Source organism: Squalius cephalus, assembly GCF_949319135.1.
Source record: "Squalius cephalus genome assembly, chromosome: 3".
Classification (NCBI taxonomy): domain Eukaryota; kingdom Metazoa; phylum Chordata; class Actinopteri; order Cypriniformes; family Leuciscidae; genus Squalius; species Squalius cephalus.
Genome location: NC_137124.1, coordinates 34,303,147 through 34,330,141, shown reverse-complemented (window position 1 = coordinate 34,330,141; position 26,995 = coordinate 34,303,147). Strand labels below are relative to the sequence as shown.

Below are 26,995 nucleotides of genomic sequence, written 5' to 3'. Positions count from 1 at the left end.
GTTTTACAGAACTGGGGAAAACTGCCCTACCACGGAATGGAATAATTTGCAAAAAGATCTAAAACTAGACAAATTGGTGTCTATTGGTGAATTTAAAGGCATCATAAAGACAGTGGTAATGAAGGCTTGTGATTGTTTTTGTTGAGAGGATACTATGTTCTAATATATTATTATTATATTATTATTTAAATGTTGTCTTACTGTATGGCTGCTACCTTGGCCAGATCTCTCTTGAAAAGGAGATTTTAATCTCAATGAGACTTCCTGGTAAAATAAAGGTAAATAAATAAATAAATAAATATTTAGGAAGGCTATCCCAAACTTCTGACACTCCTATTTACATACTATAGGAATTTTCAGATGTGAAAACTGCAAATCCTGCCTACTCCATAAGAAGAAGAAAAAAAAACCAATCAGAACCCAAATGTATTTTTCACATTTATTAGTCTTTTCAAAATTACTTGTGCCATCCGGCTGCTGCATGAAAAATGTTATATCAAATAATTTATTTTTATTGATCCCAAGATATCTCCGTACCATTGCCATACTGCATATTAGAAATATATTTACACTTGTGATATGAGAATACAAAAGTATCTACAATACTACTATATACATTTTTGATAAATCTTCGTAGGCAGGTGTAGGGCATTTGACCACTGGAGGGCGCTAATACTGCAGTTTACATAACTTTCTCTCAGAAGCATGTAGCTTGTAAAAAAAAAAAAAAAAAAAAAAAGTGTAAATCCCATCTGTACTGAGGTATGATCAAACACCTCGTCAATCCATATTTAAATTCATTCAAACAATTTCATACATTATTTTACCATTTAAGTCTTAAAAACTCTAATAAATAGCTCACACATCACATTAAAACACTGGCACTGGAAAAAAAATAGGAATTGCAAAGATGCCACCTGGAGGACAAACATCTTCCAAACAATGTGTTGGTATGGGACGTGACTGCCTGCAAATCTGAGCTTTGTGAACCACACCTGTAATTTCAAATGTTTTCCCCTCATGCGCTCAAGCTCGACGTGGGCCACAGAGCGAGTGCAGCCTTGAAGCCAGTGTTGCCTGAAGCCCATCCAGTGCATCTGGATCCAGTGCAGTGCTGCAGTCAGAACCCAGCAGCAGCTCCTCAAACTGCTCACAGTCCAGAAGATCCACCATGTTCTGCAGGAAAAAGCCTTCACAGAACACTGCCAGCCCCACTGCCTCACTCGCCTGCTCAACAACACACAGATGACGTCAGAAGACTGAACGCTGAAACAATGAATATGCTCAGGTAAGCTGTATGTACATACTTTGGAAGTCTGGTAGACGCTCACAGCGTTGATGAGATTTATTCTCTCCGAGCAGAGGATTTCACAGTGTCTCTTCAATACTGGAAGCTGGAATGAGTGTGCCACGGGCAGAAGCTGTACAGGATATGACATATTGCATCTCAGCTTAACTTGACATGTTTTATTCTCGCTTTTAATGCCAAGTCTTTACATTTAATTACAGAAATGTGTTTAAACAGTACTGTAATGTATATGTGCTGCATGACATGTTTTTCTTACCTCCAGCAAATCAGCCACAGACACGTCTAAACATGCTGTTCCTCCACAGTACAGATGTGCCATCATCATCTGAAATAACCATATAGAAGCCATTTTACATGTCATACGTTTGTCTTGTGTATGTTTAGGCCAAGGTTTCTTAGTCACCTGGAACGTGCTGTATTTTATGTCAGTGACTTCAATGGCCATGTGGTCTGTTGTGCCATTGCTCCTGTAGAGGCCCAGCAAGTCTCTGAACCTTCAATGAAAGTACAGCATACCAATCACATAACTGATTATAAGGCATGTGACATGTAACATTAGCATGTAACATCAGTTTGAGTAATACCTCTGTGAAGCAGACATGAGCAGAACTCTGTGGGCATAAAACGGCCTTCCCTCCACCACAAATATCACGTCAGACATCTCAGCGTTATTCAGAAAGTGAGCATCTGCGAGGGTGACACAGTACTTATTAACATCACATGATATCATATTATTGATGCTGAGCTGCACACAGTGAAATGTTACAGGTACTTTTATTACAGCATGGAAGAGTCCAAAAAGTTTTGGGTCAGGTTTTTTTTTTTTTTTTTAAAGAAATTAAACTTATTCAACAAGGATAGATTAAATGTATCAAAAGTGAAAGTAACGTGACTTAAATAGTTAGCTTTTTTATTATTCATCAAAGAATCCTAAAAAAAAAAAAATTATTATGGTTTCCACAAAAATATTAAGCAGAACAACTCTTTTCAACATTGATAATAATGAGAAATCAGCATATTAGAATATTTTCTGAAGGATCATGTGACACTGAAGACTGGAGAAATTATGCTGAAAATTCAGCTTTGCCATCACAGGAATAAATTACACAGTGACCGTTATAGTAATTAAATAGATAACTTGTAATAATATTTAACAATATTATAGTTTTTTTCCATAATAGTGTATGATCAAATAAATGCAGCCTTGGTGATCATAAGAGACTTCTTTCAAAAAAGAAAAAGAAAAAAAATCGGTAAAACTTCCCGATCGGTCCAATTCTCACTATTAACTAGTTGCCTATTATCATGCATATTACTTGGATATTGGCTGTTTATTAGAACTTATAAAGCACACATTAATGCCTTATTCTGCATGACCCTATTCTAAATCTCTTAATCCTACCCAATACCTAAACTTAACAACTACCTAACTAACTATTAATAAGCAGTAATTAGGAGTTTATTGAGGCAAAAGTCATAGTTAATAAGTTAGTTAATAGTGAGAATTGGACCCTAATCTAAAGTGTGACCAAAAAAATCGTACCCACCCAAAACTTTTGAACGATAGTGTAGGTGTAAGTAAAGTATGGTGTGTGGTGATCTACATTACCTAGTTGAGCTGTAGGTGTGTCCTTCACTGCCAGAATAGATGGGATGGCTGTAGAGCAGACACAGTGGCTAAAGATGACAGCCAGCTGCTTACGGATGTCCTTACTCTGAATTTAATGAAAAGAACAAACATAAAAAAAGTCAAATTTAAAATACTATATTTCACTTGACTGATAATTCTTGAAACATAGCATCACACTTTTAACATGCACAAGATGTTTTGATGATTATTTTGTCAGGGTTACCTTGCTAGTTTTGATAATGGAGAAGAGGAGTGGAAGACCCTCTGAGAGCAGCTCCTCACAGTATTTTTCTTCCCCAATAGTGGTGAAGTCTTTAAGGAGAGAAAGCATGAGTTCAGTCCTGGACTGGAACTGGGCACTGCGCACGGACTCCAGCCACACGTGCAGCTTCCACGGCACTCCTGGGAGAGAACAACACGCTTGTTCAAACTCTTTAAACATTGAACATCTGTTTACTCATTCTAAATGTGTTTATACACTACCGTTCAAAAGTTTGGGGTCTGTATGTCTACGTTTTTGAAAGACATTTCTTATGCTCACCAAGACTGCATTTATTTGATCAATAATACAGTAAAAACAGTAATATTTCATATTTTAAACACCAGTGTAGGCTGCAGGCCATACAATTTAATTTAATTTCACTAGGCAGATTCATTAAAGTTTAAACATTTTAAATAGATTGCAGCAATTAACATTTGTCAGAACTTCTAGTAAATGAAATGTTATTTTGTTTAGTTGTCTATTCAGAATCGTTGGAGCCAAAAAATTGTGATTCTCAATTTATCCAAAATCATGCAGATCTTACCCTTACTGAATAAAAGTAGTAATTTCTTAAAAAAAATTAATTAATTAATAAAAAAAATAGTAGTGTTTATATCAGGGGTTGAGAAAACATGATTCTACTTATGTAAAATCACAAATATTATTTTTAAAACTACTGGTACTTCTGCTATAATGGTGACAAAGCTGCTTGTTTTGGTTATCTTAAAATTTGCAGAGGCCCCCTGGTGGGCCCCGGCCCTATGAGTGCCTAGAAAATTGCAGGTTAATCTAACAAATGGTTGCTGCATGCCAAAAATCTCTCACTGTTTATGCATCTCTAATTCAATTTGTTGTCCATTTTCTTTGATTTATTGTAAATGAGTCAGATGTGTAGTACCCAGTGCCCTGAGCTCCATGGTGACGTCCAGGTATCCGTGCTCGGCGCTGTGCAGACTGGCTTCCTGCAGGGCTCTGATGCGGGCCTTACACAGCCGTGGAGAACAGACAGACTTCGCATTTGCTCCGTCCTCTATTCCCTGCTTCTCCTGCTCCTCTACTCCCTCTGCCAGGATCTCCTCCAGAGACAGAACGTCCTCCTGCAGCCGCTGAGGCTGACTCAACAGCTTCCTCAACACGTTCCTAGGGGGAAATACAATATTCATTACATAAGTTCATAATGAAATCGCACCACTGATATTGATCAGTGTGCGTGTGTGTGTTTGTGAGGGGTCAGTACCTGTGTCCATGCGCTGCAGCATGACTGAAGCAGTTCATGCCCTCATAGAGTGATGATGTCAGATGCACCCGCAGCATGGGGTCAGCGCCGCGGGACAACAGCAAACTCACCATCTCATAGTTCCCTGAAAACACGCACATGCACACACAATTAAAACTTTTTCTAATAAAGCATGACGTGGAAAGTTCTTTGCAAATACTATATGATATGCTTTTTACACTACTATTCAAAAGTTTGGGGTTAGTAAGATTTTAAAATGTTTTTCAATAAAGACTCTTATGCTCATTTATCAAAAACACATAAAAAGCAGTAATATTGTGAAATATTATCACAATTGAAAATAACCATTTTCTTCAGAGATCATTTTAATATGCCGATTTACTGCTCAAGAAACATTTCTTTTTATTATCAATGTTAAATTAAAGTTACAACTAAATTAAAGTTGTGCTGCAATTTTTTTTTTGTAAAAACCGTAATACGTTTTTTTTAAGGATTATTTTATATATATATATATATATATATATATATATAAGTTCATTTGAACTGCATTAATTTGAAATAGAATGTTTTTGTAATACTATAACTGCATTTACCGTCACTTTTGATTAAATGAATAGATCATTGCTGAAGAAAAGTATTCATTTCCTTCAAAAACTGATCATAAACTTTTGAATAGTAGTAGTATTATTTACACTACAAATAGCCTCTGCTATGGTTTTTCTTATTGGGAGTACATTCAAACATGACTCTGAAAACATGATAAGGATGACTTTGCGCAGTTTTTTTCCCACCTGCGGCAGATGCCAGCTGGAGGGGTGTTTCTGCTGAGCTGTGGTGGCTATTTCTCAGGGCTGTTCCCTCCACATCTGCTCCCACATCTAACAAGAGCTGGAAGGGCAAACAAAGTTCATTTAACATGATAGTCCTCCAATGTTAACATATATTTTATAGTATACTATAGATCTGAATATAAAGCATGCCTTCTTTTGTAAGTCATTTTTAAAATGAACATTAATAAAATACACTATTATTAAATAGCTACATACAGTAACAGGATTGTACATGTAAGTAGTGTGTTCACCTGTACTACAGATATGTGTCCATGAAGCACTGCAAAGGTGAGGGCCACCCAACTGCGGCTCTCAGGATGGACAGAGGGATGTTTTGGTGAACAGTTGGGCACCTGAAAAGAACAACAAAGTGAGAGAGAGAAAAACAACCAAAATTCTACTGCATATGTGTGAGTTCTCAGAGTGCTACTGTACATTACTGCAAACCAACCATCCATTCAAGAATGTTAACCTGAAATGAGCCCACTTGTAAGATATAGATCAAGGGTGTTCAATCTTGCTTGCTCCTGAAGGGCCAATAGCTTACAGAGTTTAGCTTCAATCCTAATTAAACTAGGTAATCAGAGCCTTCAGGATTAATAGACACTTCCAGGCAAGTGTGTTGGGGAAGGACATTGGCCATCTAGGAGCAGGAATGGATGGCCTGTTATAGATACATCAACACTATCAACACTAGAGCAATTTGTACGAATTCGTACGAGTGAGTAAAAGGTGGCTAATTCGTACGACCTCACTTGTACGAATTCATACCATTTGTCTAAACGCCAGTGATGGATAGGGGCAGGGTCAGGGGTAGGTCATTCATACGAATTGGGCAACTCGTAAAATATGTACGATTTAGCAAAAATCGTACAAGTGAGGTCGTATGAATTTGTACGAATTAACCACCTCGTAAAATTTGTACGAGTTGCCTTGAGATGGGGTTGGATACATGGGTGAAAAAGATTTAATGCGACTGAACGTGCACAATGCCATTACCGCTATGTCCAAGTTTGCCCCAGCATCAATGAGCATGTGCACCAGCGCCTCGTCCCCTGCTGAACAGGCGTACATCAGTGGAGTCATGCCCTAAATACCCACACAGAAAGAGTTAAACATAAAAAAACATGGAGTCAAGTATATGGTTTTCCAACCTGGAAAAAAAAAGTTTAGTCTTTATGCGTTCACCTGGTCATCCATTGTGTTCACCCCATCTGGGCCCAGAAGCTGGATAGCCTGGCCAATCAGATCAGTGCGGCCAGAGTTGAGCATGCGAAAGCCAAGATCCAGATTAAACTTGTCTGTGGCAGCCTTTGAATCTAGACGTTTAAAGGAGGTGAAACAGCACTCTGGCCTGAGAAAAAGAAGGAGAGAGTGAATTTGGAGCTAATTACATTAAAAGAGTGTGAGTAAAAAAAAAAAAATACAGATAGAGAGCCAAAGTACAAAGTTAACTGGGTAAAGACAGATAATTGAACATGTTTGTTACGGTATGTAGGGATTAAACCCTTCACCTTAATTTTGCCAGCACTATGCTATTACATTTAAGCAACAGGAACATCTTACTTGAGCTGTCGAGGTTCACAGTCCAGTCCAGGGAGAAGCTGTCGGGCAGTCTGTCTCACATCATCACTGTCCACTAACAGGCTCCGTCGATGCTCCGCATGGACCATAGCGACTCTCATCCACTCCATCAGAGGAGGAAGAAGAGGAAATGGCCTGAGAGAGACATGGCATTACAGTTATTTACCAACATCTCTCACTTCACCCCTCTGTCTTTCTCCTTGCCAAAATGCACACACACACAAACACGCTTAAACCCAGAAAATTTTAGGGGAGATCAACAGTGGCACAAAACTGGATCAGAGAGAAAAGAGGACAGTGTAATTACAAAGGCTGCTGATTTGGCTCGCCACAGCCTCTTTCAATCCTGTCATTTATTACCACAAACAAGCCTTAATCACAATTTGAATAACAACATCTGCCATCTTCAACAGACACAGTCTCGCTGCAATTCAAATCAGTGTGATATTACAGAACAAATCCTCTACGGTTTCCTTCTTCTAGTATCTGTGCCAGGAGTGCTGTGATTCTGAAGCATGCTCACAACCATAACTGTCCACCTGCTAAACACATTAGTATTCATTATCTGACGTGAATGCAGAGCAAGGTTTCCACACAGAGTGGAGCCACTCATCTTACTAGAACAGACCTGAAGGTGAAATTCCAAGTATGTCGAATCTATAGGGAAAAAATATAAACACTGATCGAAAAACAGAAGAGGAATGGACAAATGAGTCTACAAGAAATGCACTTAAAATAGTCAAGGACGACTAATCCATTATGCTTGCATAGAAATCTAATATACACTACCTTTGAAAGCTTTGGGGTCAATAAGGTTTTGTTATGGCTGCATCAAACATACTGTATGTATGTTAAAAATAGTAATTATGTGAAATATTATTGTTTTATATATACAGTGAGGAAAATAAGTATTTGAACACCCTGCTATTTTGCAAGTTCTCCCACTTAGAAATCATGGAGGGGTCTGAAATTGTCATCGTAGGTGCATGTCCACTGTGAGAGACATAATCTAAAAAAAAAAAAATCCAGAAATCACAATGTATGATTTTTTAACTATTTATTTGTATGATACAGCTGCAAATAAGTATTTGAACACCTGAGAAAATCAATGTTAATATTTGGTACAGTAGCCTTTGTTTGCAATTACAGAGGTCAAACGTTTCCTGTAGTTTTTCACCAGGTTTGCACACACTGCAGGAGGGATTTTGGCCCACTCCTCCACACAGATCTTCTCTAGATCAGTCAGGTTTCTGGGCTGTCGCTGAGAAACACGGAGTTTGAGCTCCCTCCAAAGATTCTCTATTGGGTTTAGGTCTGGAGACTGGCTAGGCCACGCCAGAACCTTGATATGCTTCTTACAGAGCCACTCCTTGGTTATCCTGGCTGTGTGCTTCGGGTCATTGTCATGTTGGAAGACCCAGCCTCGACCCATCTTCAATGCTCTAACTGAGGGAAGGAGGTTGTTCCCCAAAATCTCGCAATACATGGCCCCGGTCATCCTCTCCTTAATACAGTGCAGTCGCCCTGTCCCATGTGCAGAAAAACACCCCCAAAGCATGATGCTACCACCCCCATGCTTCATAGTAGGGATGGTGTTCTTGGGATGGTACTCATCATTCTTCTTCCTCCAAACACGTTTAGTGGAATTATGACCAAATAGTTCTATTTTGGTCTCATCTGACCACATGACTTTCTCCCATGACTCCTCTGGATCATCCAAAAGGTCATTGGCAAACTTAAGACGGGCCTTGACATGTGCTGGTTTAAGCAGGGGAACCTTCCGTGCCATGCATGATTTCAAACCATGACGTCTTAGTGTATTACCAACAGTAACCTTGGAAACGGTGGTCCCAGCTCTTTTCAGGTCATTGACCAGCTCCTCCCGTGTAGTTCTGGGCTGATTTCTCACCTTTCTTAGGATCATTGAGACCCCACGAGGTAAGATCTTGCATGGAGCCCCAGTCCGAGGGAGATTGACAGTCATGTTTAGCTTCTTCCATTTTCTAATGATTGCTCCAACAGTGGACCTTTTTTCACCAAGCTGCTTGGCAATTTCCCCGTAGCCCTTTCCAGCCTTGTGGAGGTGTACAATTTTGTCTCTAGTGTCTTTGGACAGCTCTTTGGTCTTGGCCATGTTAGTAGTTGGATTCTTACTGATTGTATGGGGTGGACAGGTGTCTTTATGCAGCTAACGACCTCAAACAGGTGCATCTAATTTAGGATAATAAATGGAGTGGAGGTGGACATTTTAAAGGCAGACTAACAGGTCTTTGAGGGTCAGAATTCTAGCTGATAGACAGGTGTTCAAATACTTATTTGCAGCTGTATCATACAAATAAATAGTTAAAAAATCATATATTGTGATTTCGGGATTTTTTTTTTAGATTATGTCTCTCACAGTGGACATGCACCTACGATGACAATTTCAGACCCCTGCATGATTTCCAAGTGGGAGAACTTGCAAAATAGCAGGGTGTTCAAATACTTATTTTCCTCACTGTACATACATATACATATATATATATATATATATATATATATATATATATATATATATATATATATATATATATATATATTTATATATATATATAATGTTTATTTCAAATGTAATCCTGTGATGGCAAAGTAATGGTCCCTCTGTCTCCTGACTTTGGCTCTTTATGAGCCTTAAACAGGTAAAAGTGGTTTTGGCTCATTGATCTCACCTCTCTTTACTGAGGGCTATCCTGGGTGGCTCAAGGTTGGGGTTCTCCAGTGACTCCATCTGTGGACTGCGTAGGTAGTAATAGAGTGTGTGAAGAGCGTCTGGAGACCAGGAGATGGGCTGCAGGCAGAAAGGACGTCCTGGACTGAGACTGGGACTTGCTGAAACCAAACGCTGCATATGGTGCATTGCACGGGACACCAAGTCACCTGCAGGACACACACATACATTTGAGCTGCAAGCACAAATTCTGTGAAAAGTTTCATATTGTCAAATATCTTAGCATGCAGAAAAAAGAAATGCCTTTCAAATGGACCCTGCAATAAATTCCTTAAGATCTGAAAGCAGACTTGCACCAAAATCAAAATGTGCTGCTGATGTAGAAAAGCCATCTGTGTTTCCAGTTCAACCCCATAAACTAAAGACAGTAGCAGTGCAGCCAAGTGCAAATATGTCTTCTTTTTTTAAAAGTGCTGACAACACACAACACAAAGCATATTTCAATATAGCAAAATATATATCTTCAGACCCATCTGTTTTATGTCCAAATGTGGAAATGGAAGAGGATTCGCATAAACTCAAACGTCTAGGAGCTTTATTCTAAATTACTCTGAGGGACATTAAATCTGCTCTTTTTGCCTCCCAATGCAGAAATCCAGACTCAAGCTGCTCCCCAAAGGAGGAGAAGATATGATGAGGACAGACACACTCCTTAAAGTCTGTGTTGACCATTAGACAGAGCAGCTTACAGTAAAGTCAGGGGACACTGTCATCCATATGTGGAAAGCATCATTTAGGAAAGAGATGAGACTGAGAGAACACAACAACAGCAGAGATGCATTATTTTATCCTTGACTGGAAATACTGCTTTTGTACTTAACTACAGGTGGCTAATCTTTAAACAACAGCCCAAGAGGGGTATGGGAAACAATCTAAGCAATCAGTCACATATGGTCTACATGGACCTTAATGAACACTTGTGCGCATTAGTTGTTAAACAAAGGGCGCTTTACGATTGCTTGAGTGTCTGCAATCATAAAGCATAAAGAAGGTGCTTTTTACTCTTTGACCCAAACAGAAGGTGCTCTTGTACCAGCAAAACAACTGCAGGAGTGTTGCTGGTCCCCTAAGGGAGAGCGTGTTTCCCTCTCTGGTGAATGCGGCCCCCCTCCCTCATCCTGAACTGAGGTCTGCAACGTAAACAAACTGCCCACAGTTCAGGCGCTCAAACCCCCCTAGGCAGGCCTGCAATGTCGAGTTGTCAGAAGAGCGGCACTTAAAATGTACAGATGTCTCACTCTGTCTTACAGACATGTAAAAACAATCGTGCAAAAATAGCATTTCACTGGACAGTAACAGACTGAGATGAAAAATGGACAACGACAGTGTTTCTACATTAAAGTTTTAACAAGTGCCTTTTGGGTGACCTAATTCTTAAAGAGAACTGCAGTCTTTTACTAGGCTGAGAAAAGCTATTTCTTCTTGGTTAGTTCACCCAAAAATGAAAATTCTGTCATCGTTTTTCTACCCTCACCATCTTCTGAACACAAATGAAGATATTTTTAATATTATTCAATCCATTTTGTCCATCCAAGTCCACGTAACTTAGTATCGTAAAAGCAACCAAAACTAAAAACATATCGTAAAAGTCATCCATTTGAATCAAGTGGTTTAATCCAAGTCTTCTAAAGAGACACAATCACTTTATATGATGAAAAGATATAATTAAAGGGATAGTTCACTTTGAAATTAAATTTTGGTATGTTTTATCTTACCTCAAGGGCATCCAAGATGTAGGTGTCTTTTTTTCCGCAGTAGTTTCAATTTTTATATTTTTAGGTCAAACCGTTCTTGTCTGTCAGTCCTATAATGCAGGTCTGTGGTCACTGTCTCAAAGAGCATGCACAGAGTCCAAATTAAAACAATTCCCCATCGTCCAAATTAAACAATTCCCCATCGTAAGTACACATTGATGGCCTAAGACACGAAACGAGCGGTTTGTGTGAGAAAACGAACAGTATTTATATCGTTTTTTAACTCTTGTACACAGCCACGTCCAAGTGATCTGAGGGCACTCGCGCATCCTGGTGTGTGACGTGTACGCAGACTGGTGCATAGATATATATACACTAGAATAGATGCCGCCTTGCCTACGGCATTCGTTCCAATGAACTGCCATAGCCAAGGCGACACCTAGTGTATATATATCTATGCACCAGTCTGCGTACACGTCACACAGCAGGATGCGCGCGCGCCCTCAGATCACTTGGACGTGGCTGTGTTACAAGAGGTAAAAACGATATAAATACTGTTTGTTTTCTCACACAAACCGCTCGTTTCGTGTCTTAGGCCATCAATGTGTACTTACGATGGGGAATTGTTTAATTTGGACGATGGGGAATTGTTTTAATTTGGACTCTGTGCATGCTCTTTGAGACAGTGACCACAGACCTGCATTATAGGACTGACAGACAAGAACGGTTTGACCTAAAAATATCAAAATTGAAACTACTGCGGAAAAAAAGACACCTACATCTTGGATGCCCTTGAGGTAAGCTAAAACATACCAAAATTTAATTTCAAAGTGAACTATCCCTTTAAGGCTTGAACCACTCAATGTACCACTCAACCACTCAATTTCATTTACAGTGTTTTCATTAACTTTTCGAAGGCTTCAGAAATCTCGTTTCATTAAAAATATCAATAATTGGGTTTCAGAGATGAACGAAAGTCTATATATAAATGATGACCGAACTTTCATTTTTGAGGGAGAATTATCCTTTATCTTAATTATTTATTAAGAAAAAAAATCTAGAAAGATTTATATTATTGTTTATAATTTCATCATGATAAAAGTGTGTTTAAACATTAAGTGCAAAAAGTGTAGTGCAATACACAAATTCATTATTTTATGAACTTTTTAGCGAATCAACAAGTGCAACCACTGTAGTTTGATTACCAAACCAATCACTGTTATAAGCCAGTTATTCTTTGTGAACCTAAAACATACTGTAGAGGCAAACTGTTTAGTAAAATACATGAATGAATGGCTATTAACCGGTTATATTTAGTGAATCAAAATCACTTAAAATGAATTATTAGTCTTTAAAAGTTCTAAAAGAACCATTACTCAAACCGCTGAGTTACCAGATTAGGTTTAGGATCAGATTCAGAACCACAACTGTTCAATTTCGAATTACTTTTCCATACCTATAATATGACAACAACGTAGCATTTATTTGTTTTGTTTTTTTTAACTAATAATACACAGTGCACTGTCACAGTCCTTCAAAAGAACTGAATATGAACAGGAGGGGTTGTACAATAACTTACTGAGTTCTGAGAGGCTGCCCACACAGGTGGCCAGCAGGGCCTGCTCCAGCGTCCTGAGCTCCAGCTGTGCGTAGGCATTCTCTCTGCTCTCCACCGCTGAGTCTGGACCCTTAGCATACGGACTGAAATGGGCAGGCAGAGACAGCTCACCTACACATAAACAGATTCAATGAGATTAAATCATCAGAACTCGCAACAGCATCGAACAATTCATTAGTATTTGATTCATTTATCGTATGTGTCTCTAAACATGAACTCTTGCGTCAGCCTTGTACAACTCTCAATTATGGGGGGGATGGGGGGAGACAGACTGCCAAGGAAAAGCCAATCGTTTTCATATACAGTACGTGTGTCTGACAGAGATAAGAAGAGGAAATGTGGTAAGTCATCATTTCCTCTGCTCGGAACATAGCTCTTTCTCCTTTCTTTAGTCGTCTCTTCCTCGCTAAATTATTCATGCTGTGTCTTATTGCTAACTGTCTCTAAGTGTCCATTCTATTCCTGTAGATTTCTTTTGCTGATTAATTATTAATTATAATTTACAATAATTGGTGGCATGATACTGTATGTTTCAGCCACGTCTAAAGTCTGGTGCACACTGTACGAATTTGACCACAATTTGGCCATCTGAGACTAATTCACTTTTTTCTGAGATCCTACATTTTTTTCTGAGATCCTACAGAGTGACTTGGCTTACAGATGCGATCATGTTCGTACAGTCTGACAAGAAACAATCATAAAGCTGATACTATTACAAATCACTCAGTGTGCAGCTGGTTTAACACTGGCACATTGGCCGTCATGCTGAATGCCGTATATGGCTCCCAACAGAAGGTTGATCTATTTCTTCTCGCCACAGCATAAGTATAGTTTATAAAGATTATCAATCCCTACAGAGTTATAAAAACAATAATAATTCTTGAATGCAGAGTTGATACATTTCCAATGTTTCAGAAACAAAGTGTAAGTTGATAGTCAGTAAAATTAATGAGCAGATCATATGTTTGGCAGCTGATTTATCAAACCCAAATACAGGATATGTGCTTGCTTGGCTTTTGATTTGATTTGAAATCCATGCCTTACCCCTGGATCTCTCTTTCACTGGGTATCAGAAGGGGATCAAATGAGGGACTTGTATGTGGATTTGGTTTCTTCTTCAAGCTAAACGATAAACCATTCATGAGGTACAGTATACACATTAATCTGTGCCACGATGACTCAAAATATCTCTCCAGATGTTGACTACCTGATCTATTTGGGTAATTTTTTTTATAACATCGTTCTTAAATAGTATTTATCTTACAGCTATTTGGTTGAACAAACTCATCGTATAGCCACTTTGAGCAGTTTTGTTTATGCTATAGCAGCAGATTCTCAGCTTAGTGCGCTACGACTGCCTAGTAAACACAAAAGAGTGATCTTCAAAGCAGAGCATGGCAGTTTTATGTCTGAATGATATTCAAATAAATACTGTAGATTTCATGAACAGAATCTGTGTATGTATGCATTTAATAATTTTCCATATAAATTATTAAATACCATCAAGTGTAAAAAATAAAAACAGAACTGTGTGGATGGGTCACAGTGGCATATATGTCATTTCCAAATAATTATTATGCAGCACAACTTTTTCAACATTGATAATGCTAAATGTTTCTTGAGCACCAAATTAGCATATGATCATTTTGAAGGTTCATATGACACAGGCTCACACAGCTTTACCATACCAGAAATAAACATTTTAATATATATTTGAAAAGTAAACTGTTTATATGATATGAATATGATATGATATGAATATGATATGAATATGATATGATATGATATGATATATGATATGATATGATATGATATGATATGATATGATATGATATGATATGATATGATATGATATGATATGATATGATTGATATGATATGATATGATATATGATATATGATATGATGCAGTTTGGAAGGTAAACTCCAAACGTATTGTTGGATTCTGTACCTTTTGGCTCAATTTGCTTGTTTTTAAATGCAATGTATTATGTACTCTCAAACAGGGCTTTCTTAAGACTGTTTGTTTAACTAGTAGTTCGGGAAACTCACCGACTAGCAGATGTGGAAATATGAAAAATGTTTTTGCACATACTGTATGTGGTAATGAGCCTAGTCAGAATATAACTCTGTCTATAACCACATACACATGCCTCCTGAACTGAGGCAGTCTGGTCTAGTTAAGGTCATTTTACATGTGCTACAAATCATAGTTATTAGTTAATACAGTGCAGCTGAAAATACAGAAATATGTCTTTATAGAGACCCCAAATCTAAAGCAGGTCTGCATGTGTAGGAGCTGCGTAGCTGTTTGGCCTGGCATCTACTGCCAAATGGGTTTGTATATGGGCACGGGTGAGCCACAGGGTGTGTGATGCAGCTGGTCAGGCTGTGGACCCACAGACCCAAACCCCTCTATCCAGAACACACCCATTCCCTTTCCCACAGCTAGCCGTGTCTATACTGGCAGCCTTGAGGCCATGGCATGCGTCATAGGCAGCCGCACGCTCCCACAGACACATATACGCACACATACACTCTCATCTGCTACCATCATTGTGGACTGAGGAAGAGGGGAATGTGTGTGCACTGCCATTATGTGGAGAGAAATTGAGCTCACACACACCACTGATGGGAGACTGGGAAATCCATACGAGTGTGATAGACCTGACCAGGAGTTACGCTGCCAATGAAAGAGAGAAGGAGAGAGAGAAGCCAGGAAGAGACATGGTTAGGGGTTATGTGGCAGAAAATACACTTAAAATGAGATGAGCAGCAACATTTACTGGAGTGATTCCAATATTGACCTCTACTAATGTGTTTGTGTGTATACTGTAGAAAACCATCATAAAACCAGAAATATTTCAGCCGAACAATATGGTATCTTCTTTTAAAACTATCAGACACATCTAATATTTTTAGTTTTATGACTAAATGTATTGTTTTATGAGTAAAAATGCTTCATGTTGTGAAACAAAAAGCTTGTTGTCAGGGTGCCAGACTGTTAAGGGCTTCCACTGGAAACTGATGTGTATGACAAAACACTCAGGTCTGAGTAAAATTTTAATCTTTTAAGATCTAAGAGATTTTTAAAAAAAGAGCACACAATGATATAAACCCAATAAATCAATAATTACAGTATTTGATATAATGTCCAATTACCAAAAAATGACCAAATTTAAAATGTATGCTATTTGCAGTATTTTGTCTAAATAAAATAAAATCAAAAAGGTAAAATTTTTCAATTAAGGTTCAATTGGTAAACATTAGTTACCATAAACTAACAATAAAAATACTTCTAAAGCATTTAATACTCTTAGTTCATGTTAATTTCAACATTTACTAATACATTATTTAAATCTTAATTTAAGACATGAGCTAACATGAACTAACAATAAACATTTGTATTATTATTAATTAACATTAATAAAGGTTAATAAATACTGTAAGTGCTACCAAATCAATAGTTCATCATAACGTCATAATTTAAGGTAATTCATTTAGAGTTTGCTTAAGCGTTTCTTTGTGTTATATGATGAAAACTTTAAATAAAAACAGTTGGAAATGAGCATGCATTAAATCCAATCCAAAGATAAATCCAATATTGAATGATACAAATAAATTAAATAAATATCTAACATTCATAGTTACTTGAAAGTACAATTTGCTTTACTCCATTGCTCTGAAATTTTAAAATGACAATAAACCTGGCTTTTTTACCATTCAGACTGTTCTATATTAAGAATTTATATCCATTTGTTTAAGAACCGGTTAGTTCTTTAGTTCAGAAGTGTTCGTCACCAGAGAACAAATCCCTTAAGAAAGTGCTGAAAGAAACCTTTCTATTGCAAACCCAAATGCAACCACACTGATTTGCTTAAATACGAGTGATCAACTTATTTTCCTTGCCTGATTTTGCCCAGGTAATATGGTGTGAACACAGTGGGTCCAGTCACACGCTACCACAACACCACCGTTCTACACAGGGCACAATGGCACAAGTGTGCTGAAGAGCCAGAGTCAATCGGCCCTTGTGTAACTAGGTGCTGTGCTGGAAGTGCCTGTAGATTGAGGACATGGAGCGTTGACTGCTATCTCTAAGCGGTAAAAGGGGAGGTGCCCTGTCAGTTGTGTGTGACTGCGCACACGGATCATTTCTGCCAAGATTTCCTCTCTCCAGAGGGCAGACCATAGATAATAATAATAACTTCCTGCATCCAGCTCCTTATTTAAGACACAGCCCCCACTCATTGGAAGAGCTTTGGGGTTTACAATTCCAGTCAACAGGGAAATACTGTACAAGGTCAAACGATTTACTTCTTAAACTTGGCCTACTTGTATATGCTGTTTTACTTCTAAAATCACCTAGTTTGAAAGTAATAAATCCAATAAATTTTCAGAATCATGAAACTTTTATTGTAATATGTCATTTAATGTTTAATTTATTTCAATTTTAAATGCATGACATATCCAATAAAAAGAGAATAAACTTAGCAATATAATTGAAACAGTGGGCTGCTCATTCTACTGTCAAGTGTAACCTAAGTGCAACAAAACCTTCTAGGAGAACCTCCTGGAGTTTAACAGTCTTCATAATGATACACATTATGCAGATCTTGGCAAGGGGCTACTACTCCAGGTGTTCACATACTCAAATGCAATAGGGATAACATGCATCTCATTGACAAACTACAGCAAAACATTATTTAAGTCAGCTTCGAAGAATATAAGGGTGATTCTACAATTAGGGGAACTTTTGACTACTTGAAATTTTGAAATTTTTTACTATTTTACTGATGCAGTTATTATAAAACATTTGAATTTTTTTACTGAATTGAAAATCTAACATTTGTGAAACATAGACATTTCCTGATTCAACACATTTAGTAAATGCATTACAGATTCTAGGGGTATGATTCTCGCTTGGGGTGCGAGAGGTCCTGGGTTCAAATCCCAGACGAGCCCCCAATTTATGTTACATTCTCTTATGGATTTGGTCATTGGATGCTATACACTTATTGTGTACATACACTTGTGTAAAACAAATTTTTAAATTAAAATTAGCATTTTATTCTTTAGAATCATGGATCAGAAAGGGGGACAGAAAAGCTCCACTAACTGAAGAATCACCCATTAATGATGGACAGACAGGTCACTGATCACAACCTCTCAGTTTAGCCCCACGACACCACTTGCCACCTCAAGCCATAACTAAAACAAAATGACAGCCTGGTCAGTTTCAGAGCGGCCCGTTTGAGAGCTGCAATCTAAAGCCAGGAATTCACTCTGAAGCCTCATTCTTGAGGAAGATGGAAAAAGCAGAACAACAGTAACTACTATACAGGATCTCCATCTGCCCGCTTCTCTCACCCATAAACCCCTGAGCCAGTTTCCATGGAGGCAGTGATTTCAATTGCAAAGTATTTTTGTAGCAGTTTTTCAAAACATGTCATGGCTCTAGAGTGGATTTCCTGATCTGGGGTTGAACGGAGGACAAAATCTCTTTCTGATGATAGCTTAATTACTTACAGACTATTCAGTGAGCCTTCGCAGACTAAAGGGGTTATCACTGAGTAGGATTTTAATGTAATTTAGCTTGTCAGACTGCAATATTAATCAAAGTTGGAGGGTTTGGTAAGTATGGGATAAGTTGAGGAGAGACAGCATTACAACGTTAATCATCCAGAGCTAATCCATAAAACATGATGGGTGTCAAGACTGAAGGCTAACAGATACTGCTAAATAAATCACTCTGTGTAATTGCTGTGATGACAAACACTTGATTAACTTGCACTCTGTAGTGAAGAAACTGCATACATCACTCAAGGAACACAATGTGGATGCGTAATTATCCTCTTTTAACCCTTTGAAATGACTTTTCAACAAGGTGTTGATTACATCACATTGAATTCAGTTTTACAAAAGATCCTCAGCAAAGATCATTATTTTCACACAAGCTAACAGAAATGGTAATATTCAAGCAGCAATCCCCTGAAACAGAGGCTGAAATTGATTTGACACCTACTTAAACGGTCAAAGTTGGAACAAAGAGGTGTAGAGTAACTCAAGATGGACTGTATTCATAAAATGACTGATTAGTGAGTTCTATGGGCTGTCAGGTGTGTTGCCGTGTATACTCACTGTGCATTTTCTGTGCTTCTGTGCTTCTTTGAACATTAACAATGTGTAAAACCCCTAGTTTTTACATTTGGATTAATGAGGTGGTACAGGGAATATTTTCTTTCAATTGCAAGCTCTTTATGGGAGTCTAGTAATTAGATCTTTGTTGTAACAAAACAATGAAGCTGCCCCATAAAATCTTTTATGTTGTATCATAAAATTCTACACTCCTACATGCATTAAGCTCTCATTTGATGTAAATTAAACCACAATTGTTTCCTCTCTTAATTCAAACCAATATAAAGGTGCATTTTGTGCACTTGATGAACATACCTGCTATTGTTTTGTTTTTTTCACGACAAACGTTTTTTTTTCTCTGTACAGATGAAAACGTTATCTAAATGATTCCCGTTCACACGCATACACTGAAACGACTAAAAATGAAGTATTATGCATGCCAGACATGTAACTGGCAATGTCACGTTGTAAAGAAAGACGACGCGTCGCGCACATACGCATTCTAACGCCGTGCCTATAGACTACACACGTAATACGCATGTGCACACAGTCACTGTTTTCACAGATTCACGTTTTTTAAATTTACATGGTATTGCTTTCAAAACCCGTTTTCAAAAACTTGCACTGAAACCTACTTCAAAGTTTGCATTCTCAGGCCACCAAAAGGCAGTTGTCGTTTAAATGAATGGCCAGAATGCATTAAAAGTTTTATATAACATACAATTTTTAGAAAAAGCATAAGCATGAAGGTCCATCCCTAACTCCAAAAGCTAACCAATGGGGTGTAAGCAGATCATATGAGATTATACTATATGAACTCATATGAATTAGCCATCAATTTGGCAAAATGTAAAATAGTTTCAATGGTGATTTTGAGAAATGTCTCTCTTTTTTGTGTCCATACAAATGGAAGTCAATCAAAATGGCTTAGTTATCAACATTATTAAACATATATATATATATATATATATATATAGCCTATATATATATATATATATATATATTCTTTTTATGTCATATAGGTTTGGAAAAACATGAGTAAATGATGACAGCATTTACATTTTTGGGTGAACTTTTACTTTTACATCTGTACAGAAATGTGTTTGAATATTGATGATTCTAAAGTCACTGCAGTGCAACTTCCATTACTGGCCACCCTGAATTTAGACTAAGTAACACCTCTTTGGAACAGATGCTAATGGGTCCAGGCAGGCATGCTGGGGAGTTGAGGAAGGTCAACTCGCACACAGAGCAGCTGTCATTGCATGCTCTAGAAAGGCACCTTCTCCTCTCCTTATAGAAAGCATTTGTCCACTCTAGGTGCTCAAGTGAGACCCTCAGAACGATGTTTATAATAGCACTTATTGACTACATGTGTAAACAGAGAGCACAGACCTCATGTGAAATACTAGCTTCTCTGTTGCAGCTTCAGTCCGTCTAGCGCACACAAAAAGGTGAGACCTCTTTTATACATGTTTTTACTTCTAAATAATCACAGAGGACATTTCTGACTTTTGAGAAAGTCTTATCAAAGTAGAGTTTATAATCTTACTTAAGAACTCAGCCTCCTAAACACACTCCCTGGCTTGAAATGACCATGGCTGGGAAATGCTCTAATTTCTGCGGTTTGTAGTCAAGCTCAAAGAAACTGGGCTGTGTGGGCGGAAAGTTTTATGAGGATAATTAACCAATGATGATTACAAGGCTCCACACACAGACCAAAACTCAACACCCCATTCAGTGGGACTGCTCTCACGGTGTGGAGAGCCAATCTGATGTGAACTGTGTCTCACCTGCATCCCCTCATTTGACCAGCTCTTTTATGTCCTGTCTGTCATTAAAGCCAAGTGGGGACCTCAATTAAATCAGACTATTTATTTAAGGGGCTCAATCGCTTTCCTTTTAGAAGACCGACATCGTGTTTCCGGTTGACATCTTGCATGGCTGAGTCATAATGGCCAGTATTAGCTTGTTTATTGTAAAGGCTTTTCTGTGACTGCAGTTGACCTCCACCTAAAATTATGGGGATACAATTATCAAATAGATAAAGGGTTCTTTTAGTAAACTAGTTTTAATACTACAGAAGTTGTTCATGGAAGCAATAATTAATGTGTGGGCCATGTGGGGGTATACATTTATGCAATATTCTCTGCTCATTCTGAAGAGATGCTTGCTTTTAAAAAGGAAATCACCCCCTGCTAGCCACTGGTGGGTTGTATATATTTTCAGCTGGGATTTTCCCTATGGCCTGCCACAACACTGTTGTCATTTTTTTTTTAAACCAACAAACCATTCTGCTACGCTGACCTAATAATATATTTAAAAAACAAACAAAATATGAGAACTCAAATTCTGTATTAAATGGAAACCTGGCAACCTACAACATTAATGCATCATAATTCAGTCTTCTGATGCCATCTGCTCAAGGCACTTTGTGTGGACAAATGCATAGAGGCCAAAGAACAAGACCACAGTAGCTTTCACAACAGAAATTGGGCATTTTTTCTGTCATTTAAGCTGTGCGGCACTAAACAGTTCCAGATGTGGCTCTGCTCAGCATGTGAGACAAGAGTGTTTGACATGAAAGCCTATGGCAGCCTTCTCTCATTCGACAAGTCTCTAGCAAGTAAAAAAATAACTAGGCCTATTTGTGGTTCTCACACATTTGATTTCCAGGATGAACAAAATTCAAAATTGACTAACAGTGAGCGTATGCAAATAATATTTTATCATTATATTTCAATGTGTTGAGTGTGCTTTAGACTGCTGAGTTTCTAAGCCTCAGTATCATGCAGGTCAGCTGTATTTCAGTATAAGTGAGCAAAACAAGTTTACCAGCCATGGGTGATTGAGCACGAGTGCACTGTCACATCAATCATGCTGAGTGTGTACCTGTGAATCAGATTAATACATTTCTAAGCCTATGCCTCCATAGGGGGTGTTTGAACTACACCTAGGGTGCAAAGTAAAAAACACTCATGGAAAGATGTTAATAGATACCACATTCAGAAGCACAAAGTGAAGTAGGTGTTGATGTATCCTACCCAATAGTATGTAGTTTGTGTGCTGCTGTTGGCTTAATGGCAGCTTGATGGTTTCGATTTCATTCCCACAGGATATCAAAAAACTCGTACTTTTATGCGTGAAAATTAAACCATAATTTCCTCTCTTGTTTTAAAAAGGCTGCCCTGTCACAGAGATGATCAGCAGACTGATTTAAACCAGAGGAGAGTGTGTGATGGCTTTCCATTCTTTTCACTCTGGCCTCTCTCACTTGTTTCTGCTCATTTTCCAGAGCTATACATGGCTTAGAGCAGAACAATGGCCTTTTTGTTCATTTCTGAAAATGTGTTTGACCAGTGGGATGTACAGCCACGGCCAAACCCTATTTATAATGTAGAAGCTACCATTTTACCAGCAAGTTGTAAACTGTGAGAGTGAAATCCACACAGGTAGCAAATCAAGTCTGAAACATTAAAAGTTTGTCCATGACTTAATCAGTATTATCTACAGTATTATTACAAGGAAATGATGTATTCACGGGATTAATAAGCCATCACTTGTGCCAAAAGAGGGCAAATATAATTTTCTTGTATTCACATTTCACACCAAAGGCAGTGCATCACTGGGCCTCGAGTTGTCATGCATAATGATCAGACTTGTGGTGAGACTCGCTTTTCTGACATTTGTTTACACATAATTATGCAGAGCTGTGCGCATCCCTCTTTGAGACAAGATGAAAGTGGAAAAGATAATTAGTTTTTTCCCTGAGACCAAGATCAAGGTGCCTCTCAAAGACTCAGAATCTAATAAAATAAGACATTTGTCAAAGATCAAAATCAAATAACACATGCAAACAAAATAATAACGAATCATTTTGCTGCATTTTACAATATAGAGCTTGTTACATTACAAAATGTAATTATGTTGCAGAGCCACTTGTTACAAATTGGTGTTCACTATTATAGGATATAGTCATGCTCAAAGGTTTACAACCCCCTTGCAGAATCTGCAAAATGTTGTTTTTTTTTTAACAAAATAAGAGGGATCTTTTATGTAGTACTGTCCTGAATAAGATTTTTAACATAAAATTGTTTACATATAGTCCACAAGACAAAAAGAAATAGCTGAATTTATACAAATGACCCCGTTCAAAAGATTACATACCCTTGATTTTTAATACTGTGTTTAAAATATCTTATAAACTTTTGAGCACGACTGTATATTGTAAATACTTAGGTTATCATACACTATAACAATTTTATTCATTTTAACAGAAATGAAAAGTGCTCTAAATAGTTAACAAATTAAACACACTAATGTATATGAATTTTGAAGGCACTCTTGTTTTGTATTGTTCAAATTGCAAAATGAGGACTACAATGGTTGGCAAGTGTGTAAATTCACATTCTGGTGGTAGTTAGTCCTTAACAACTTTTATTAAGAACTCAAAATTCACGTTTGTGGTATGATGACTATAAACAACAGTAATTTGTGATAACCATACATAACTATATCAATAACCACCTTTGAAAATAACCAAAGGGCTCAAAAATACTACTTTACGACTGCTAAGTGTTAACTACTATAATATTTGATGAATTTGTCTTACCATTGGCGTTCTTCCCGCAGATGAGATGTTCATAGTTTTGCACGAGACCAAATATATCCGCGTCATTGCTGACTGCAGCCTCGAGCGCATCAGCCGTCACTGGTGAGATGATGGTTCCGCTCCGCGCCACCGCCAGCACACGAAGCCCAATTTCCTCCACTAGATTTTCAATGCACGCGGTCAAACAGATGGCCGCGTACTCATGAATGCGCACTGAGATGCGAGTGTCCACCATCCAGCGGAAAAAGCGTCCAACAGACAAACTCAGCGTGCAGCGGGAAGACTTGCTCTTGCGCAGAACCTCTCCAGCGCTCATGCTGTACAACGAGATGGCTCTGACCGCGGCCGAGACGCAGCTTTCCGCCAGCGCCCAGCTCATGGTCAGTCTCATCGCGCTCTGCACCTCGAACCGCGTGCACCTGCAGTGCACAACACTCAGCCGCTGCGCTTCTCTGGAGATCCGCAATAAAGCTCTGCGCATAAGCACTGACAGACTCCTGACGCTCTCTGGAGTGAAAGACAGTCCCTCTCGAGCAATTTTACGCAGGACCACATCGATCTCTTCATCTGTCCAAGGGAACTCCTCTAATTCTGGTAACCTCGGACACTTGGAGAAGATGTCTTCAGGGTCTTCAGGAAGCACCGTGTTCACGGTGTCCCAGCTGTTGTTCCTGCTGTTTATGGATCCCGTGTTGCTCCACCAGTTTCCCCGCTGTGGAGAACTGATGAGCGCCTGGGAGTTGGACTTGGAGGAGGACAGGCTGAGGGATCTGTAAGAGTCACCGGCTCCATATCCAGAGTCCAGAGTCAAATCCTCCAAAGTCTTCATAGTAGTATTGCTCAAGGCAGCCATATCTGTCTATGTTTTTTTAAAGTGATTTATTCCACGTTTTTCAATTTATAGTGTTTAACAGGAGGTGGACTCCTTCCCTGGTTAGTAAACATGCAGCGCAAAGGCACGATCCTTGTCTTAATTTAACGCACGTCCATCGCTAAGCACGGCTCTTGGTTTAAAGGTCAGCACTCATGGGCAATCCAGTGCCATATGAACCCTAGTGCTCAGAAACTTTTAACAGCGAAAAGTTTCGTCCAATCAGCGGACAGATTTCTCTCAGCCAATCAGACACATGCAGCGCTCGCGGAGTAAAGTGAGGAGATGTTTGCTCTAACTGGGACAAAAATGTTCGGTCATTACTAAAGATTCAGTTTTGGCCTTTGGATCGTTTTTATTTAATTATTCCATCTAAAAACAATCTATCACAAATGATTGGATTTGAATTTGATTAGTTTTTCTTAAAAAAGAAAAACGTAAAAAACAAAATTTCAAATGCCATTACTTGTATTGGGGAACAAATTCAGTAAGGAATTAATCTGATTAGTATAGAGTTAATAGGCAATAAATAGCAGCTCTCTTAATCAAATTTAGTATGGGCCAGAAAGAGGTATACTAGAAAGGTCCCTGCATCTGTTAGATGCACATGTGTGCCCTCGAGTGGCGGTTAGTAGGACTATGCTGAAATAATACCTGAACGAGACTCATTTTAATGAACTTTATTTATTCTTTAAAATAAGAAATTTTAACAGGGGGAAAAAGTATACCTAAATCCTCTACAAACAATTTCACAGAAATTATCCCTTCATCAAAAAACTTGTCTGGATTACTGTATAGGTCTAGCACTCTTTATATTTTGACACCCTCTATAATAAGCACTTTGAATAAACCTCCACTATTTTAAACTACTCAGTACGTTTGAAATAAAGAGACAAACTGCAGAATATTGGACAACCCCTTCTCTTCACATTTCTTTTCAATTCGAAGATTGACAAATAAGCATTTACAAATGTCTCATGTGCAAGTGCCTTCAATTATCCACTGTTAGCTCCTGGTGTCCTCATAGATTCATGTTTTACCCATCAATTAAAAGTTTGGCAAAGCCCTTAAATAAAATGTTGTTTATCAAAGTCCAATGCTCACGTCAAATACAGTGTGGCAGGCCCATGTTCCAATGTAAGAGCGTCATCTGGGGCGGAAATTACCACTACACACCCACAGCTAGCCAGCCAGAAACAACAGCAGGGTCCTCTGTGCTCTTCTCTTATCCTTGAGATGGTCTTTTAATAGGAATGTTCCACATGCCCCGCTTAGAGTGGAAATAGTGGTAAAAGTTCCTCAGTCGCAGTCTTTCTACCTCTAGTCCGTTCTGCAGAACCCTGAGAGAAGAGCGCAGATGTGATGGAGGAAGAGAGGCAAAAAACAGTAATTACACCAACACTGAAACTGAGAAGTTTGGTAACACTTTATTTTACAATGTTCTTGTTACATGTTGCTGTAGGAATAACTATAAATTATTATGCACAATTACATGCAACTAAACCAAGTCCTAATCCTGTATAGTTCATTAATATTCCTCAGTACTTAAATAAGTGTCACTACATCGTGACACTTAAAATAAAGTGTAACCACATTATGTTTTTGAATGATTGATTAAATATTACATTTCACATTCTTAATTAAGCCACACCTGTCTGTCACGGGACAGATCACATTCTAAGAAACCTTTTGACAAAATTGAGTGGTTACTGAGTTTTGCTCCCAGGGCAATAATTTTATATCCATTTATTTATTCTGCAATGTATACAAAAAGAACAGGACAGAGATGCAGTTTCTATGTTCAAAAAGGTAAAGAAAATATCACATAATGGTTAAATCTGTATGGACCCTGAAGTTAAGATGAACTAACAATGAACAGTTGTATTTTTTATTAACTAAAGTTGACAAAGATTAAAAAATACTGTAACGAATGTACTGATCATTTTTAATTAATGTTAGCATTAACTAATGTTAATGGGACCTTATTGTACAGTGTTACCAAAGCCAATTGGCATTCCCAATAGAAAAAAATGCAGTTACCTGTCGAGCAACTCCCAGTCTTCTCCTCCCCAGCGGTCTTTAAACTCCTCTGTGTTCATCCCACCAATTTTATCAAAATCTGATTTATAAATTCCAAACAAGCCAAAACCATTCACTTCCCAAAAGCCTGTGTGTGAAAATTGGAGACATAAGATAAATGTACACTGGCAGTGGCATTCCCTCAGTCTCTGAAATTTATTCTAAACACATTTATTTCATGTATTTCATTCCAATGTACAGTACATAGCCTACTGTAGATGCATATATTGTATAAAACAATTTAATTTGAGAATGCATTCATATGTGGTACCCTATGTGAGGGAAATCACATGAGGAGGCAGACTGCCTGATGAACATATTGACCAATCAGAATGAATATTCAAATTGAGTAACATTATTTGTTT

At 38.1% G+C, this 26,995-nt stretch overlaps 2 protein-coding genes across 4 annotated transcripts in view; both read right to left on the bottom strand.

Annotated features, from left to right (window-relative positions):
- Positions 1 to 434: 434 nt before the first annotated feature.
- abtb2a (ankyrin repeat and BTB (POZ) domain containing 2a) lies at positions 435 to 24,725 on the bottom strand. The gene is made up of 17 exons (XM_079866070.1): positions 23,681 to 24,725; positions 12,893 to 13,042; positions 9,561 to 9,768; positions 6,835 to 6,987; positions 6,457 to 6,622; positions 6,268 to 6,357; positions 5,520 to 5,621; positions 5,230 to 5,326; positions 4,439 to 4,562; positions 4,100 to 4,341; positions 3,163 to 3,341; positions 2,919 to 3,024; positions 1,894 to 1,996; positions 1,713 to 1,803; positions 1,566 to 1,634; positions 1,308 to 1,421; positions 435 to 1,227 (listed from the first exon to the last, which is right to left on the bottom strand). Exons 1-17 carry the CDS (start codon positions 24,531 to 24,533, stop codon positions 1,027 to 1,029), a joined length of 3,048 nt encoding a protein of 1,015 aa, XP_079722196.1. The 5' UTR covers positions 24,534 to 24,725; the 3' UTR covers positions 435 to 1,026.
- Positions 24,726 to 25,223: 498 nt separating this feature from the next.
- Positions 25,224 to 26,995, bottom strand: part of b4galnt4b (beta-1,4-N-acetyl-galactosaminyl transferase 4b) — a 91,488-nt gene continuing 89,716 nt past the window's right edge. For all 3 annotated transcript variants that reach the window (XM_079866067.1, XM_079866068.1, XM_079866069.1), the window contains 2 exons: positions 26,592 to 26,718; positions 25,224 to 25,891 (listed from right to left, as the gene is read on the bottom strand). In XM_079866067.1, coding sequence (XP_079722193.1) covers positions 25,777 to 25,891; positions 26,592 to 26,718 — 242 coding nt within the window. In that variant the 3' untranslated portion in view covers positions 25,224 to 25,776. The remainder of the gene's footprint in view (positions 25,892 to 26,591; positions 26,719 to 26,995) is intronic.

Bases quoted from the DNA above. Each gene is read 5' to 3' on its own strand.
- abtb2a (XM_079866070.1), bottom strand. From the start codon at position 24,533: ATGGCTGCCTTGAGCAATACTACTATGAAGACTTTGGAGGATTTGACT. The intron at 5,622-6,267 runs GTAATGGCATTG...TGTTCTTTTCAG, and splicing joins GGGCAAACTTGGACATAGCG to GTGCCCAACTGTTCACCAAA. The intron at 3,342-4,099 runs GTACTACACATC...GTTCTCTCCCAG, and splicing joins CATGGAGCTCAGGGCACTGG to GAGTGCCGTGGAAGCTGCAC.